Raw genomic sequence first — 16,813 nt, forward strand, 5'->3', positions numbered from 1 at the left:
GTTGTTTTGAGTACAGCCCCATGTATGCTTACTTGGGAGACAAACCCTTTGAAGCCGCTCTGGAGACCTGTTGAAGGGCAGAGTATACATTTCTTAAAATAAAAATAAAAATTGAACTTGGTGGAATGTACTTCCAAGTAGATTTGCATAGGGTTGGGCTGTCAAATTGCACAAGCCTGTCACGTGTGCTTGAGAGACAGTCCCACTGAAATCCACATCTACTCGTGTTTTAAGATCAGGTTGTATGATTTGGGATGGTGGGAGGTGGGATCAGGGCAGTCTGTAAATGCCATAATAACACAGATGCTGTGACCTAGGCTTTTGTGGTCTCCAGCCAAGCCTTGGGGTAGCTGAAAATGGGGTCAGTGAGGGTGTCAGGGGGTGGGACTTTTCTCTACATCATTTCCACCTTCTGCTCTGCTTAGGTAAGCGAAAAATCCATTACTTGTTTGACAATGGGAAGGAGATGGCAGAGGAATATGACCTGAAGACAAACCAGCTACTTTGTAAGCAAGTCTCCTTTATTAAAGTTGACTTTAGAGTTTAAAGTTGATAACAATGGGGCCTTGACTTGTTAGCGGTAGTGGTTGATCAGAAGTAGCAGCTTTGCCTTTAGTAATTGCTGCACATAGTGCAGGTCAGGTTTTCATGTTGACCATGGCTTCAAATTAGGGCATGTGATTTATTCATTTTGCCATCTTGTTCAATGTGGTAATTATTTTCAACAAAGAGTAGAATTGCCCTTTGAGGCAGGAGCCAATACATACTTGACAGCACCATGGGAAAATATACATTTCTAAAATGTGTGTTACATGTTAGCGATGATGCGAGTAGGAATTTTCCCTATTACCTGTACTATGTTTTCCATAGACCTTTTTGCTTCTACAAAGGCATTGTTTTGTAAAATTATGTATGGATATGATATCTATTAAATTGGACAGTTTCATAGATACAACAAACTTTTTTTCGGGAGATTGTTCCTTGGAATTAGATTTGATTACACAACCACTAGAGCTCCTTTCATGTACTGATCAAGTGAAAGGCATCCACATAATAAAAGGGGCAGTGGAGCTGCACTGCTGCCCCTGCAGCTTCAGCCTTGAAATCCATGCATTAAACGTGTATGTCTGAGCTAGAAAAGACTATGTGACTACACTTCAATGAAAGCCTGAGCCCTGATTGTTCTGGCCTTGCTCTGGAAGTCGTGATCTCCCAGCATGTGCATGTTGAGTGTACACGTGTCACTGGTCCTGAAAGCACTGCACTGACAGCCAGTGAGCTAATGGGCCCAATTCACAATGCTAATACTAGCATGTAAAGTCCAAAATAGCTTGGGACCCAACTATCTAAAAGAGCATCTTCCCCAGTATCAACCATTTTGGACTGTATGATCAGCAGGTGAGGACTTGGTGGTGGTGCTTGATTGGTTTTGACTCATGACAGGGCCTTTTCAGTGGTGGCTCCGTTTGTGGAATGCATCTTGTCTCTAACATTAATGACTTTTAGGAGGAATTTGAAAACATTCCTCTTTATCCAGGCATTTGATGGGTGAAGGAATATCACTGAATAGAAGAATGTGTTTATTTGCAATTGTTTTTATAAAGTTTTTATTTGTAGGTGTTTTTAAGAATGTAACTGTTTTTAGAAGGTTTTTAAATTGTTTTTAGTTGGGTTTTTTTTTTTGTTAAATTGTTTTGTTTGCTGCCCTGGGCTCCTTTGGAAAGAAGGGTGGGATATAAATTTAATAAATTATAATAAATAATGATTGAAGAGGGGATAGATTTATCTGTTTACTTGCAAATAAGGGGAGGGACATAATCAAGTATGAATTAAAAGTCAAATTATAAATAATCCAAATTGTTAAATCAGTTTTCAATTAGTTTTGGGCACTGGGAAATTTTCTTATTCAAATTTTCCTAAAAACCACATCACTGCCTAGTACAGTTTCTTGTTATCATGTCTCACCCATATGTCAAAATTCCAAATCAGGCAATATCTGCTATCACTCCTTGAAATAGCAAGAGAATCCCACCAAAAATTTAGTGATTGCTGCAAATTCATTGAGGATATTTTCCTGAAAGAGCAGTTTAAGGAGATGCTTCCTTTTTCCTTTCTTTTCTTTGTAGTGAGGAAATGGAGAGAGAAGAATGCCCTGGGTGCTTGTGGCAGTTGGCAGGTTGAGGTGGGAGAACCTGACTTGCTTGTACCAGGAGCTCTGGATCGTGAACTCATAAAGGAGAGCAGTACAAATGTAAGTAAGGCATGTTCTTTTCTACATCACCATCACATCTAAAATTGTTATCGGTCTCATTTACTGGAGCTACCTGTTCTGAATTCTGAGATTAGTTTGGCTTCTTAAGTGAGATGAGTAGAAACACTTCAGTTGCAGGTTAACATAATGTAGCTCATCTAGGGTTTGGAATGTCACAATTCAGGAGCAGAGAAAGGGAGAAGACACAGGCTCTGTTACCTTGAGGATATTCCTGGGTTGAGAAAAGTCTCATAGCACCCTGTTAGGTGACTTCACTTGGTTACTTGTTGGAGAATTTGTGCAAAATCCTATAAAGCTATCTGACACCGTCGGACCATTGGTCCATCTAACCCAATATTACCTGACCAGCAGCAGCTGCTTACTGCGTCTGGAATCTTTCCCAGCACTGTTGTTTAAAATCATTTAACTGAAAGTGCCAGGACTTAGACTTTTCTGCATTCAAGGCATGAGCTGTGCTACTTTGCTATGGCCCTTCCTTAAGATGAATAGTTCTCTCCGTAGATTGACAGAGAGATTCATGACCTCACCAACATGGGCTCACCAATGAATACTGCATGTTGTTCAGGATTAACCACCAGCATTTTGTTTGCTATTCTTTGTGGAATAGCTGTTGAGACCGCTGCGAGAAACCACTTTTGTTCCTCATCTATGTGATCTTTGTGGCTTTAATCTGTTTTCTCTCCTTCTGATCCAAATCCAATCCAACTTTCTTCCTCCCCATTCCTCTACATCAGTTTCATTTGTGTATCTTGAAGAAGCTGCCAGGACCAGCAACCCTTCCACCTATACACTTACAGAATTCATAATATATATGAAAAAATATAAGCAAATATGGTGGGGGACCGAACCCAAAGACACTCTGTCCTCAGTACTATTAGATCTAGGTAGCAAGACCAAACACTTGAATGTGCAAAATCAGGTATCCCCACTTATGCCATTGCTATCTATGTCATCTGAATGGCACCAAGATGACTTTACCATGCTTTTTTTCTAGCCTGTCTTTATGCGAAAAGACACCAAGAGCAACTTCCAGTGGCGGATCCGGAACTTGCCGTATCCTAAGGATGTTTACCGTGTTTCTGTGGAGAAGGATCGATGCTGCTGTGTTGTCCATACTACAAATAAGAAGTCAGTAAGCACAGGGTTCACTCAAGGGAGGATGAAGCTGTTGGAGGCTAAAGGCTTAGATTAGTCCCATGGTCTGGAGGCAACTGTGTGCTCCTTATTGACAAATTTCATCTCTTCTTCCCTTCCTACTTAACAATACCAAGTTACAAACTGAAGCAAATGCATTCCCAACTGCCATTTTTAGGAAGAAGTTGGAAGAAATACATTGCCTAGAACATGCAGTATTTGATTTTCACTTCTCACTTAACCCATTTTTTGTGCAATCTTGGAAAATGACCAAGAGGTGGGGCTGTTGGCAAAGAGCTGCTCTTTTGTGTTTGGCCAGTTATGTTTTTAAGTTAAAGTTCTTCTGAGGGCAAAGAATACTATTAATCAATGACAGTAAAGGATGATAGATATGGTCAGGACTTGTCAAACAGTTCACAATGAAGGCCAGACTACATTGACCCTGTGGGCCCTTCCACTTAGCATCTTTGCTATCTGACCGCAACTGACAGGTGCAAGATCGGGTTCATGCTGCTTAGTAGCCTCCTCTTGATAGGTATGAAGATGCTTAAGTAGTTCTTGATTTGAGCAGCCCTTCACAGCTTTCTGCAGAATCTTATGGGAAGTCTCATAACACAAGAATTCAGGGTCAGCCAACAAAACTGATTACCAATAAATTAAGGCCACACAAAAGAAAGGACTTGCTACCACAGAATGGGTTGATAATCACTGGCTTAGATCCCTTTAAAGGGGAACTAGAGAGATTCATGGAGATAAGCCTTTCAACAGCTATTAGACATGATAGCTAAATGGTACTTTTGTGTTCAAAAGCATAGCATCTCTGAATTTCAGTTGTTGGTACTCAGTGAATAGGGGAGAGTTGTTTCATTCATGCCCTGCTTGTGGGAGTAGAGCTGTTCATATAGTACAGTACAATCCTATGTAGAATTGGGTATGCTGAATCCCATTCCAAGAGAATATAATTCTGCATAGGATCAGACTGTTCTCTTGATATGTGTTTGGAAGGGGACCATGAAGACTTCAACAAGGAGTGGAGGAAGGAAGAGCTCTGTATCAGTTTGTTGTTGTTGTTTGCCTCCAAGTCGACTAATCCTGTCTTTTTCTGAACATACAGATAATGTAGGTCCCTGAATCAATCCCTTCTCCAGAGAGTTGGGGTAAGCTTTACAAAGATATTTAGTGGTATCTGTGAGCTCAAGAGAAAGCTTAGGAAAGCTGGAACCCTCTAGAGCTTGATAGGACATAGGTATGCCACACATTGCCCTTTACCATCATTGTTTTTTTGTGGGAGACAATTATAAATGGTTACTTTAAATGTCTGGTGTCTATGCTACAGGCCTTTATACATATAAGGCTTGTTTTGGAAGCCGTATAGTTGCATTAGCAAGAACAGGCACTGTGGTTGTACTTAAGGAAAAATAATCAAATATCCACTTGCCTGAACACTGTAAGAAAATCCCTGTTGGACCAGACCAAATGTCTGTCTAGTCCAGCATCCTGCTTTCCACAATGTCCAACCAGATCCCTATGAGAAACCCACAGGCTGGGCAGGAGGACAATAGCCCTCTCCTGCTGTTGATTCCCAGTGACTGGTATTCAGAAGCATCCTGCCTTTGATACTGGTGGCAATATATAGCCATCATAACTAGTAGCCATTGATAGCCTTCATCTCTATACATTTGTCCAATTTCCTTTTAAGATCATCACCACATCTTGTGGTAGCAACTTCCATAGTTTTAACTATGCTGCCTGGAATTCCCAACCCTGGTTGAACAGGGCTTCTAAAGTAGATCATATCCATTTCTTTCTGTAAAAAAAAGGCATGGAAATTTTAGCAGTAACTCTTCCATGCTAATATCTGTTTGGCCACTGTTAAAAACATGATGCTGTACTAGATGGATTCTTGTTCTGATCTTGCAGAGCTACTTAGCATAAGAGGTGAAATCTGAGAAGCAATTCTAAAGCTCAAACAATAATTTTGATGCAAGATGTTCAGCAACACACTCCAATTCCATTGTAGTTTAGCATTTTGAGAGATAGGGAGATCATTTTGGCTTTTACATTTGTGATATTACCAAGAACAGAAAGATGAGGCACATCTTAGGTACATAAACACCTGCAGTGAACTGCCCTTAACTGTGTGTAGGGCTGAATCCCCTGAATCCCTTGTTTAACATGCAAGGCACATATTGTGGAAGGTAACAGAGTTGGCTTAGCAGCCACATGTTGAACTTGACGAGGAGTGTCTCCTGCCCTGTAAGAGTCTCTGTAGTTTAAGATTTTCAGAAGAGGGTTTGCTCTTTTTTGTAGTACCTTCCTTATGAAATTCTCTCTCCAACAAGGCTTGTCCAGCTGCAACCCCCCCGTGCCCCCCACTATTTAGAATGCAGGTGAAGTATTTTTTGAGATAACCTAGGACTATAGATTGCTTCTAATATGGTCTTTCTCCACTCTTTTAAATTTGTAATTCTGAAGTTTCTACTTTATGCTGATTTTATTGTAGCTTTTGGTTTATTAGTAGTGCTACGAGGGTCTCCTTGGACTGAATAGTGGTGGTAGGCAGGGCGGGAAGATAAAATAACTTGAGGTCAGGTTTCCTGCCCTTATTGCTAGTGGAATATTACTTATAGAGAGGAGCAGGGGTGCTGGGTATGCGTTTGATCTTCTGTACAACTTTTCTGCTCTTAGTACTTTTACTGAAAGAGGCTTTCGCTTAGGCTAGACATAAACCCTACAACCCATTACATTTCTTGTGGCCAGAGTAAACAAGTCCATGCTTACACTTAAGAGTCTTAAGAGGCTACAGTTAATATTTTGGGAGAGAGAGTGGTTATCCTAATGCCTCCAACAGCTGCATGACAGCAGAAGTTAAACTGATAAAACCTCCTTGCATGGAGATGCAGTGAGGCAGAAAGCTAAACCTATTGAATATTTGCTATGCAGCTGTTGAAGACACAAGAGCCCTGCCACAACACACAGCTGCCCCAAGGGACCTTAAAAAAGAAAATATTGCCACCCGTTCCAACTCATTCATTGTTGTCTCCTCTAGCCACAGCAAAAAGCTGCTTGAGTGGGATTTGCGCTACCCTCTTGCTGTAAAACAAATCCATTAAAGCAAACTTTCCAAACAAACAGGCAAAGCCTCCTTGGCCACAGCAGATTCAATTATTGCAGGGCGAGGTAGCAGTTAACGTTACACTAGAAGGCGGCAAAGCAGCAGATCTGCTTTCCTTTGATCTTTCACAGATTTTAGTTGGAGACCAGACCAGGTATTATTTTTCCCACTGCTTCAGTCCTGGGGAAGGCTGGGGGGCAAAGCTGGTGTTCCCAGTGGAGGCTCCTTAGGCTCTTTGAAACACTGGGCTTTTTCTGGGACCTGCTTTTTTATTGTCTCAATCAGTAAGAAGTTAACACTTCCTTAACATGTCTTTGTGTTCATCTAATCTTTGCAGTTTAACCTTTGACACCCCCATTATTATCCATGTCTGCCACCTTTCCCAAATCCACGCAGAAGGCTCTGAGCCCTGCGGTAACATTCCTCCCTTGCAGGCAAAGCATCCAGGGCTGGTTGGCCTTTGTATGCATTTTCGTTCAAGCCTGGAAAATAAAGGGTTCATGTTTTGTGCAGCAGTAGTTCAAGCAGTCAACCTCTAAGCAAAACTGGCTTAATGGAGAAGGATTGCTTATTGGTCTGACACCAGGAAATAAATTCTCCCATTCAGTTTGGAGCATTAGAAACATGTCCATGTGCTGCAGGGAGTTTCACAAGGGAAGAGTAACAAAAGGGCTAAATGTGTGTGTCGGGGGGGGGGGGTTCGGGTGGAGATAAGAATCATGTTCATTCAGTTTGGTTAAATCATGGTTGGTAGAAGACTATTCTGCCAAGGATGTGGTGGATATAAACAAAGGTGTGTGAACCAGTTCAGATTCAAGGTAATCAAAAGTAAGCTGGTGTTCAAACTATCAGGGTTCTCTGCCTCTATTGCTCATGCTGGCTGTAGCAGTGGGCAGGCAAACACTTGCTCCACACTACTCCAGTCTGGGATTAGCATAGCAACTGAGCCCATCCTGGGGCCAAACCAATGCTGTCAAGTGATGGTAGTAGGGTGACTCAGCACCTCCCACCCCTGGAATGCTCCATTTGGGGGCTTTCTGCAGGTTACCAATAGTGGGAATTTCACTGGCTATACTTCTTCCCATACACACTTTTTGCAGAAGAAACTAGAAGCTCCACACTGGAGGAGTGAAACCTCTGCCTCCCCTCCCTCCCCAGTGTGTCAGATCAAGGAGCTGGATTGCAGCTTAAATGTGTGTGTGAGAAATTAATTCTAAGGAAAAAAGCACATTTAATTTTTGGATAATGCTGTGTTGTTGCAGGTACTCCTCTCACATGGGGATATCTTAAGATGGTGCTTGGCATTGCAATTTATATGTATTTACTAAAAAAATTAAATTCTATAGTCCAAATAACTAGGGACATCTTTTAAGTTAATCAAAATGTGTATGTTTTAAATTGATTAAATCTAGCAGCCCTATTGGAAAGCGCTCAGCATCTAAGTCTTGAAACAATTCCTGATTGAAATGGAATGGGCAAAGTAAACTTTCTATGAATGCAGTTCTTACTGTTTCTCTAACTTATATTTTAGGTTTTATGTATAGAATTACATCTTCATAAATTAGCACTCCCCTTAGTGAAGGAAGTTACAGCAGAAATTGGTCTTACCCTCATACTCTCTTTCATGCTTGGCTTCAGATATTACAAGAAGTTCTCCATTCCTGACTTAGACAGATTTCAGCTGCCCTTGGACAGCAGTGCTTTGAGCTTCAGTCATGCCAACAACACACTGATCATTACGGTAGGTACTTACATGACCAATATGTCAGCATAACCCAAAACTTCTCGCAGCCTTCCTTTTGGCATCCCTACCTTTGTACAAACTGGGGAAACAGAAAACTAGGCCCTTGCCTAGGACAAGAGAGTACAAAATTAGGGCTATACTAATAAGGCTGTTGAGGCCTAGTAAGAAAAAAAAATCAGAATTGCTACTCCTATTTCTGCTTCAGAGCTTAGAACACCACAGTTTGTACACATTTCCTCCCCACCAGCAACCACCTTTTTGAACTTCAGATCTTTCCTCATGGCTGCAATGTTTTGACACAGAAATCCAGACCATATGAATATATGAAGTAGAGTGTAACTGCCAGCAAAGTTAAGAGCACAGTTTGCCATGGGAGATTGTACAGTCCAGGAGTCTAACAAGGGTTAAAAGGCAGATTCCAAGATGAGATAATGTGCATTAAATAGGGTACATCTGAGATACAGTCTTATGCCATAACAGACTAACACAGATACCCTCTTATGCCTTATGCTCAGTGTGTTCTTACATCTTAGATATGTGAGAATTTCCAGTGCTTTGCAAATATGATACTGAATTAATGGCAGCTCTGTTTGTGCTAGAGATAGATCTGGATAATTTTTATCTTCCATAGTATCAGAAGCCAACAGAGATTCTAACTGCAGAGGACGAGCTGCAGAAGGAGCTGAAGAAGATCAAGGCTGCTAATAATGGAGACGGAGAGTGCAAGACACAGTAGCCAACTGTTGAAGAATGTCTTGTCTGTACATATTTTACTACTATTCTTTAACAAATAAAGGAGCTGATGAGACTAACTTGTTCGGAAAAGACATAGTGAGCTGAGTTATTCGATACTGGAAGAACTTCTTCACAAATGCTCTTGAGCTCCATCAGCCTGCTGGCACCCAGCCCAGGTGAGAAGTACCAGTTTCTTGGAGGTTGATGCCATTGTTAGCATACTTTCTGTAATTCCTGGTGAACAAAAGCTCCCATATTTATCATCTACAGCACCTTTTATATCTGAATAATTTAAGGGTTCTAAATACATGAAGTTTGCTAACTTTCTTGTCTTTAAAAAAAGAAAAAGAAAAAGCACTGAGAGAGGTGCCAGAAGGAAGATGGATACCATTACTCCTCCTGCACTCAATAACATTTCAAGTTGATTTAAGTGCAAGAGCCAAGAAACAATATGATGCATATCTTACATAGTTTCCTAGGGAGACTTAAATACAGTGTTGGTGCTGAACACCTGCTCACAGGAGAATTTTCTTTAGTTTGCCCCTCAAACTGCAAACCAAACCTGTTTCAAAGCATATTTTATTCTTTACTGCTTTTGCCCCAGAACATGTATATTGTGAGGCCTCATTACTTTTACCTCTCAGCATTTCATTTATGCCAGTTTGTACCACAATTTAGGGTATCCAGTTTTTAAAACAAACAAATTTTCAAGCTTCTTTGCTAGTTTCTCGATCCCACCTACATGGAAGAATAACCTGATCTTGTAGCTATCTGTACATTCTATCATTCTACTATGGATGCTATTTTCCTCCCTGCTTGATCCCAGTTTTATATGTGAATAACAGCTAAAAAGATTTGAAAAACACAGGCCAGGCACAAAGAAGCAGAAAGTGCATGTTTATCTTTATGCTACCAGTCCAAAAGCTACATGCAAAAGTGCATGTAGGAAAGTAGGACAACAGCATTTCCTGTGTTCCACAGAATTCTGCATTACTAATAACAAATAGAATAAAAGAGGACTTGAAACAAAATGTTGTAGTGCAGAGTGCTCCTGTTCAGGGTTCCAGCTATTTTGTCCTGAATAGGCACTTGGCATTCTATGGCTACAAGGTATGCTCAATCCTCAGGTGTTTGTTGGGAGTAGCTGATGGTTACTCAGAAGTAATTGGGAATGCATGCTGCACAAAGTTCTAGGGAGAAAAGATTCACTGGTCTGATTCTTTAAGTTGCTTTCAGATTATGAGTGAATCCCATTCCCAGCTTCCCTATATATCACAGATACAAATTTCTAGCCCATATAGCTCCATTGTTTCAACAGTTACCTGAATTCCACAGCTGTAGGAGAAATAACTTTATTTTGGGGAAAGCAAATCATAGCATTTGATTGTAGGAAGCAATTCAAATATATAGCCACTAGTCAGTTACTGGTGTTGAAATCCAAGAGGCTACCATCACTTTATTCCATCCCATTGTAACTGTTTATTCAGCGCATTGACCTGGCAGCACCTATCTAATGAAGCACTCCTTGTATGCTGCCATACAGCCATAGTTAAAAAGTTGGAACAATTTGCACAGACCAAACTAAGGGTTCATTCTTATAGCCTAGTGCTCATTTGAGAAAGTGATACGTGTCAGTGAAGTAGAATCCTAGTCCTTTCCTCCTAAACTAAATCCAACATATGAAGTACAGTAATGCTTGCAGCATTTAGAGGCCCAAACAGAATCCATCCTGATACCAAACAAAGAATGCACATGTTGCCAAGCAAATTTACTGATTAATGTCTTCAGAGAAATTAAAAAGGTAACACAAACCCCCAAAATGTGCAAAATAAAATGCTAGGAGACATCAGGCTTTATTGGAACCAGAAGGCAGGTGAACATCTCTACTTGGGGCCCCCCTTAGCACTTAGTGTGACTTTCAGGCTGTTTGTTGTTTCAAGAACATTATTTCTTCTTTGAACTCCCTGAGCTGGGTATCATCTCTGCATTCCAGGCCAATATCGTCAGGAGGTGGTAAAATCAAGAACATACAGTGCAGATGCCAAGGTGGCATAGAGATGGGTGGTGCTGAAGCGTAGGCAATACACGGGACTGCTGATGGGTGATGACAAAGAGAAGCTCTGTAAAGTAAGAAGAAAGATTATCCTAGATGAGCGATTTCAGCTGTTCATCAGTAACAGCCAGTGACAAGATCGCAGTCATGCGACACCCTCAAGGTCCCATTTCGCTCTATAAATTTATATCTAACATAATAGCAAAGGGATAATAGAAATGAGTTGAGGCAATGGGCAGGTGGCATTGCCAATCCCCTTCCTGAACAAGGCCAGCTCAAAGCAGCACCAATAGCTGGACAAAACGCCACTACACAGATATATCCTTGCCAATGGGTTTGAAGTTAATACTCAGCCCAAAGCTTTTGCATCAGATTCCAATGGGCAATTCCTTGCTCTCCCAATTAATTGTAATTTAGAAAATTTCTTGACTGACCAATGTGGACAGTTCACACAGGATTCAAATTATTAAAACATTAAAAAATTATTAGTTCAATTTTCTGCCTAAAAATCAGTACAAGCAGCATAACAGCATTTAAATATCTATCTATCTGGTCTAATGAAGTCATAAACGGAGATTTACCTGTCCTAGTACCTCAGAAGTATGGGGCAGCTATTTTGGTCCTGTATGGATAGGGGCCTGGTGGTGGTTACATCTATGTCCTTCCTGAGCTCAAGGTGGCATATATGGTTTCCCCCCCAAGCCAAAAGTGAATGTGTGGTGCTGGACAAGTGAGTAAGCTTCATGGCTGAGTATGTATTTGAGCTCAGGTCTCCCCTGTTCAGCTCCAATGCTCCATCCACTACTGTTTACATGAAGCAATCAGAAATGACCAGAAGAAACACATCTCTCCATTCCTGTTGGTCCTATGGGAGGAGGACTCAATATAATTCACGTTTCAACCAACATTTGGGAACAGTGATGGTGCCCTACCTGCAAACACCTGGTTTGTCGTTTATCCCAAAGACGGACCACGCCATAATAAGAAGAGCCACTTGCAATCATGTGATTTCCATTGCTCTTAATGCAGTACAGGGCACTGTCATGAGGCTCTTCCCATTTCTTCACGCATTCCCTTTGAGGGAGAAAAATGTCACAAGAGAGCTTTAGAACACTCTTCACCAGATACAGGTTCACCAGTCCTTATAGACAATCTTGAATGTCAAAGCAAAATACCCAAGAAACTTGCAATAAGTGTTTTTCCAACCAGCTTAGATAAAAGGCTCCAAAACTAACCTTGTGCTTGTCCGTAAGTCCCAGTACCGGATGTAGGTATCATACCCACAAGAGAGCATGGTGGAAGGTGTTTCATAGAAAACATCCAAGACTCCAGCGCCTCGGTGGAAATCTGTCCCAAGGCAGCTGACCAGTTGCCCACTGAAAAGAGAACCAGGCTGTGAACACACTGATGCCTACAGCAAAGCGTTTCCATTAGCCACACCTGGAGGGGGAACAGGTTGATCTGCCAATCAGTTGTGAAATCTCTTTGAAGCTGAATTACAAAAACACACACTCAAGTTGATCTCACCATGTTTTACAGTAAAAAGGGGTGGGGTTTGACTAGCTTCATGTGCCCCCATTTTCAGAAAGGTGGAGACACACTGGAACGGGCAGAATAGTGAGTGTGTTTCTACATCCGATGATGGTATTGAGTATCTATATTACATATGTTAGGCTTTTGTTATTATAGTTCTTCTGTCAGTGCAGATCAGTGGAACAAAAATGTTACAAGACTAATCAAGTGTCTTTAACTAGTTTAAAAAATCACCAGTTGCATAGCAGGACAAATAAGTAATAGCTATTTTCCCTTTGAAAGGATAAAAGCCATTACTCAAATCTGTCTCTCACACTAAGCAGAACTACGGTTTGGTTTGGTTTTTGCAAAGCAATGAGCAAAGGTAAGCAGCAAAGCTGGAGATTAATTAGATAACATATTAGGTATAGAATCCATAGTTGCCACACTAGGTAGTATTAACTAGTGGTCATTACAAGTATCATAAATGCGAAGGGTCATATATGCTTGGGTGGATAATTCTTCCTTTGGTACCTATATTGTTTTCTGAGCATCCTGTTTTTATCTTTAGCCATATCAACATGGTGCTTACCTCGCAGAGAGGGCAACCATTTCGTGAACAAGACATACAACTGTCAGAAAATAAATCTGTGTCAAGGATAGTGGTGCTCTCAAAAAATAAGGACTCATCCAAACACCTTCCTGGTAGAGTGAAGAAACACTTACTTAATATAATGGAAAAACAGCATGTGCTGGAAACAGTTGTGCTTCTCCAACGGTTCTATGTATTTTGTCTTTTTGTTAATAGCCCTAAGCAGTCCTCTCTTCCCCGCTAATACCAGCACAGCAAGGAAGGAGGCACCTAGTCAATGCAATCCCACATTATGACTGGAAGATCACTGATAAATTGTAAATGCAAGAGTTCAGAACTGAAAAGCAAATTATCATGAAGACTGTGCACAACAGCAGTGAGCTGTATTCTACAGCTACAGAATTAAGCCTAAAGGACAGTGTTGCCCATTATTTTATTTTGGCATGCATATAAAATGTTTTACTTATATACCTGAAAATGTAAAGCATGGACCTGGCAAAAAAAGTGTTTGGAAATATGTGCACCATGCAAATGCACATGCCAGGAAGCCAGGATTAATCGTGGCTCCCCTTGTTGCATACACATGTGGTGGCAGCGATGTATTTGCTACCATATGATGACTAAGGCTGCCTTTGGCTCTTGGTTCTGTCCAGCTCTGAATGAGTAAAGAAAGGACTCTTCTTATGAGAAACATTTCTTGGCTCACTACATTTTTAGGAAGCATCTCTGCCATACCAAAAAGCGACTCTAAAACTTATTCCCTTTTTTACTGCATTCACACCTAGACGGGTTGTGCAGCCTCTATATTCTAGATATACTTTATGCATTTCATAAGTCCTTTCTTTTGGCTCACCTAGGCTGCATACACACCATAAAGCACATTTTCCCTCCCAAAGAATACTGGGAACTGTAGTTTATCCCTTACAGAGTTTCAATTACAGCACTCTTAAACTACAGTTCCCATGATTCTTGAGGGGCAGGGTGTGCTTTAAATGTATGGTGTGTATGTAGTCTCAGATTGGTTCTCTTTTTTTCAGCTAGCCTCTTGCATGTAATGTTAGTGCTCAGTTGTAAACTCTTTGCATTGCAAGACAACAGTGCCCAAGGGAACTATCTAGAGCTTTCTGGTGCTCAAATTACACAGGATACAGCAGTCCCCTCTCTTTCATACCAACTTCTGTATTGTATTTAGAAGCCCTTGGAGAAGGAGATGCAAGATAGGGCTAAAATTGGGAGGAGTAGGGAAGGACCATACTGATTTCATTAAGTGCTCCCAACCTTAGGTAACCAGGGGTGAAAAAGAGGCTGAGTTCATTCCCATCATTTGAATCAGTCTGTCTAGCACTACCAACCAAGGCTACTTTTACAGGTACCCAGTCTTACAAGTGTGGCTCAGGTTGCGGAACTTTCTGGAGTTGTTTCCCCATGGTGTGTTCAAGAGCAATGCAACCTGAGCAGCAAAGGAGAGGAATGGCTTCTGGAATGTCAAATAGCCCACCCATTATAGAGAATTTGTGCATTAAGGAATGAGAATGCAACTTTATCAAGAGACAGTGAGGACCAAATAGGCATGAAAAGCACCTAATTTAAAAGGACATAAGGAATGAGAGACTTTGAATAAGACAGCTGAGTAGCCCCCTTCCTTCATTACAACTACAAGGTCTGTCTAGCACAGGGCTCTCTAATTAATACATGCTCCTAATTGAGGACCAACATGCCCCATCTGTCCTCCCCCACCCCTCCTTACAAGAGAAAGCCAGGCTGCCACAGTTCTCACTACCACTCAGACAACAGCATCCAATGAAACCCATTCAGCCACTAAAGACCCACATGTTCCCAGCCCTTCTCCTCCTCCCTAACAGTCTAATCAGAACTGGTCACAAAGCATTGAACGCTTGCTTTTCAGCCTGCTGCACTGTCTCTCGCTTCATGGGACAATACAGGCCCACTCCCTAAAGCAACTAGCACCTCCCCCTCCTTCCAGTTATTTTGTTACTTTCTGCTCCTTGATCCCGTATCAATCTTTCTGGGGCACCCGAGCCAGAGGCCTTAATTCCATCTGTAATCTGGGATAAAGCCCCATTGGGGGTGGGGGGGATAAAGACCACACAATAGGCAAAATAGAGTCCCAGGAGATGTTCAAACAAGTAAACACCGTCGTGTCAGAGGAGCAAAATTGCTGAGAAAGCAGATTAGCACCAGCAGCACTGGTGTCCCCCAGATCAGAAGGTGAGCCCTGTCCCGCTCACCAGAGCCAACACGCTTCCATGATCACAGCACTGGCGGCATGCTGGGGCCAGCCCATCTCCCCCAGTCACTCTCCAAAGAGCAGATTACGGAGAATAACAATTTCTTTGTGGCTGTGTAATTCCCTCCGTGACCGTGACTGTGGGCCACTCCATTGGGCCGTAATGCCAGGGCCTTAGCAACCATTTAACAAGACCAGTCGGCCCTAGCAATGCTCCCCCCAAGGCAAACCTCTTGGACAAGCTTTAACATCAAGTGCAGGAATTAATCCTCATCCCTCCCCCACCCCAAAAACCTGAATCCAGGGGTGCTGTGTTATTGCACTTACTTTGTGTTTCTCAAAGCAGGAATTGCTAGACAAATTCTGAAAACATTAACCCTTGGAGGGAAGGAATGTAGACTGTCTGCTTTATAAAATCTGCAACTAGAGGTAGATCAGGAAGTGAGACATTTACAGGTGAGAGGCATGCACGCATTTTCTAAATAAAGTGGGACTCCTAGCAAAAAAAAGAAGAAAGACAATCCCCCACCCCGCAGTTTAAAGGAGGAGTTGGAAGCAGTGGAATTTGGGCTTGGTGGGCACCCTATTAGTGATGCTACCCAGATGTATATGCGTATATGCAAACTGAGCTGACTATATCATCAGAGACTGAGGACTGGATGTGGCTCTCCAGAGACCTGGATTCATTCCTTTGCCATACTTGCCAGCCTAGTCCTTGAAATGCTGACCTTAGTTTCCTGTCAGAGAGATTAGAAAAGCACTTTTTCCAGCAAAATACGGAACACTTGAAAGGGTGATTCTTTAATTACTGGGAAAGAACACCCTGAGAGGGTGAGGATGTTTTGCTGTCTGTCCAAACTGATCCAGATTATACTGTGCTGTGGGACTGAGAAAGTTGTCTCAAAAATGCTCCCTGGATCATATAGCTGGACTGCACAGAAGCTGTCCTCTCCTAGAATCTGATTGGGGGAAAAGAAGCTATTGACAAATGCCAATAAGCAAAACATTACCAACACACTCAGTAGCACATCGTCTATAGAGATACTTCTACGCACATTAGAAAATCTAGAGATTTCTTGGGCAGAGAAGGTAGTTAGGGTAAATGTAATTGCTGCTTAGGAAAGAAAATTTCTTTTTCATAAATTTACTCAACTGCACTTGGCATTGTTCCTAACTACAACTGTCCATAATGTCATGCATCAAAGGCGTAAGGAGTAGCAATGTTGTAAAAAAGGAGGGATTTAATATCAACATAAATGGGTCAAAACGCGACAAAGGGGGACTTTTTAAAAGTGTGGCATACTCTTTGGATGGTACTCACTGAAAGAAAAAATTAGCAGAAATTTGACATGAGTGTGATTCTGCACTTGAAAATGAGATATTTTTTTAAGTGGACCAGCCAAGCTCT

The 16,813-nt window shown here is 41.6% G+C and overlaps 2 protein-coding genes across 3 annotated transcripts in view; one reads left to right on the top strand and one right to left on the bottom strand.

The window, feature by feature from the left end:
- The window catches only part of DPCD (deleted in primary ciliary dyskinesia homolog (mouse)), a 9,625-nt gene extending 535 nt beyond the window's left edge, over positions 1-9,090 (top strand). Inside the window, exons 2-6 of one of the 2 annotated variants that reach the window (XM_061636225.1) lie at positions 426-506; positions 2,127-2,251; positions 3,267-3,400; positions 8,160-8,262; positions 8,897-9,090. In XM_061636225.1, coding sequence (XP_061492209.1) covers positions 426-506; positions 2,127-2,251; positions 3,267-3,400; positions 8,160-8,262; positions 8,897-9,001 — 548 coding nt within the window. In that variant the 3' untranslated portion in view covers positions 9,002-9,090. The remainder of the gene's footprint in view (positions 1-425; positions 507-2,126; positions 2,252-3,266; positions 3,401-8,159; positions 8,263-8,896) is intronic. The other variant, XM_061636226.1, reaches the window with a different exon arrangement.
- A 1,744-nt stretch (positions 9,091-10,834) lies between these two features.
- The window catches only part of FBXW4 (F-box and WD repeat domain containing 4), a 126,254-nt gene continuing 120,275 nt past the window's right edge, over positions 10,835-16,813 (bottom strand). The window contains exons 7-9 of the mRNA XM_061636224.1: positions 12,289-12,429; positions 11,986-12,127; positions 10,835-11,120 (exon numbers count right to left, since the gene is read on the bottom strand). Coding sequence (XP_061492208.1) covers positions 11,004-11,120; positions 11,986-12,127; positions 12,289-12,429 — 400 coding nt within the window. The 3' untranslated portion in view covers positions 10,835-11,003. The remainder of the gene's footprint in view (positions 11,121-11,985; positions 12,128-12,288; positions 12,430-16,813) is intronic.

The sequence above is a fragment of the Rhineura floridana genome, chromosome 7 (assembly GCF_030035675.1).
Source record: "Rhineura floridana isolate rRhiFlo1 chromosome 7, rRhiFlo1.hap2, whole genome shotgun sequence".
Lineage (NCBI taxonomy): Eukaryota > Metazoa > Chordata > Lepidosauria > Squamata > Rhineuridae > Rhineura > Rhineura floridana.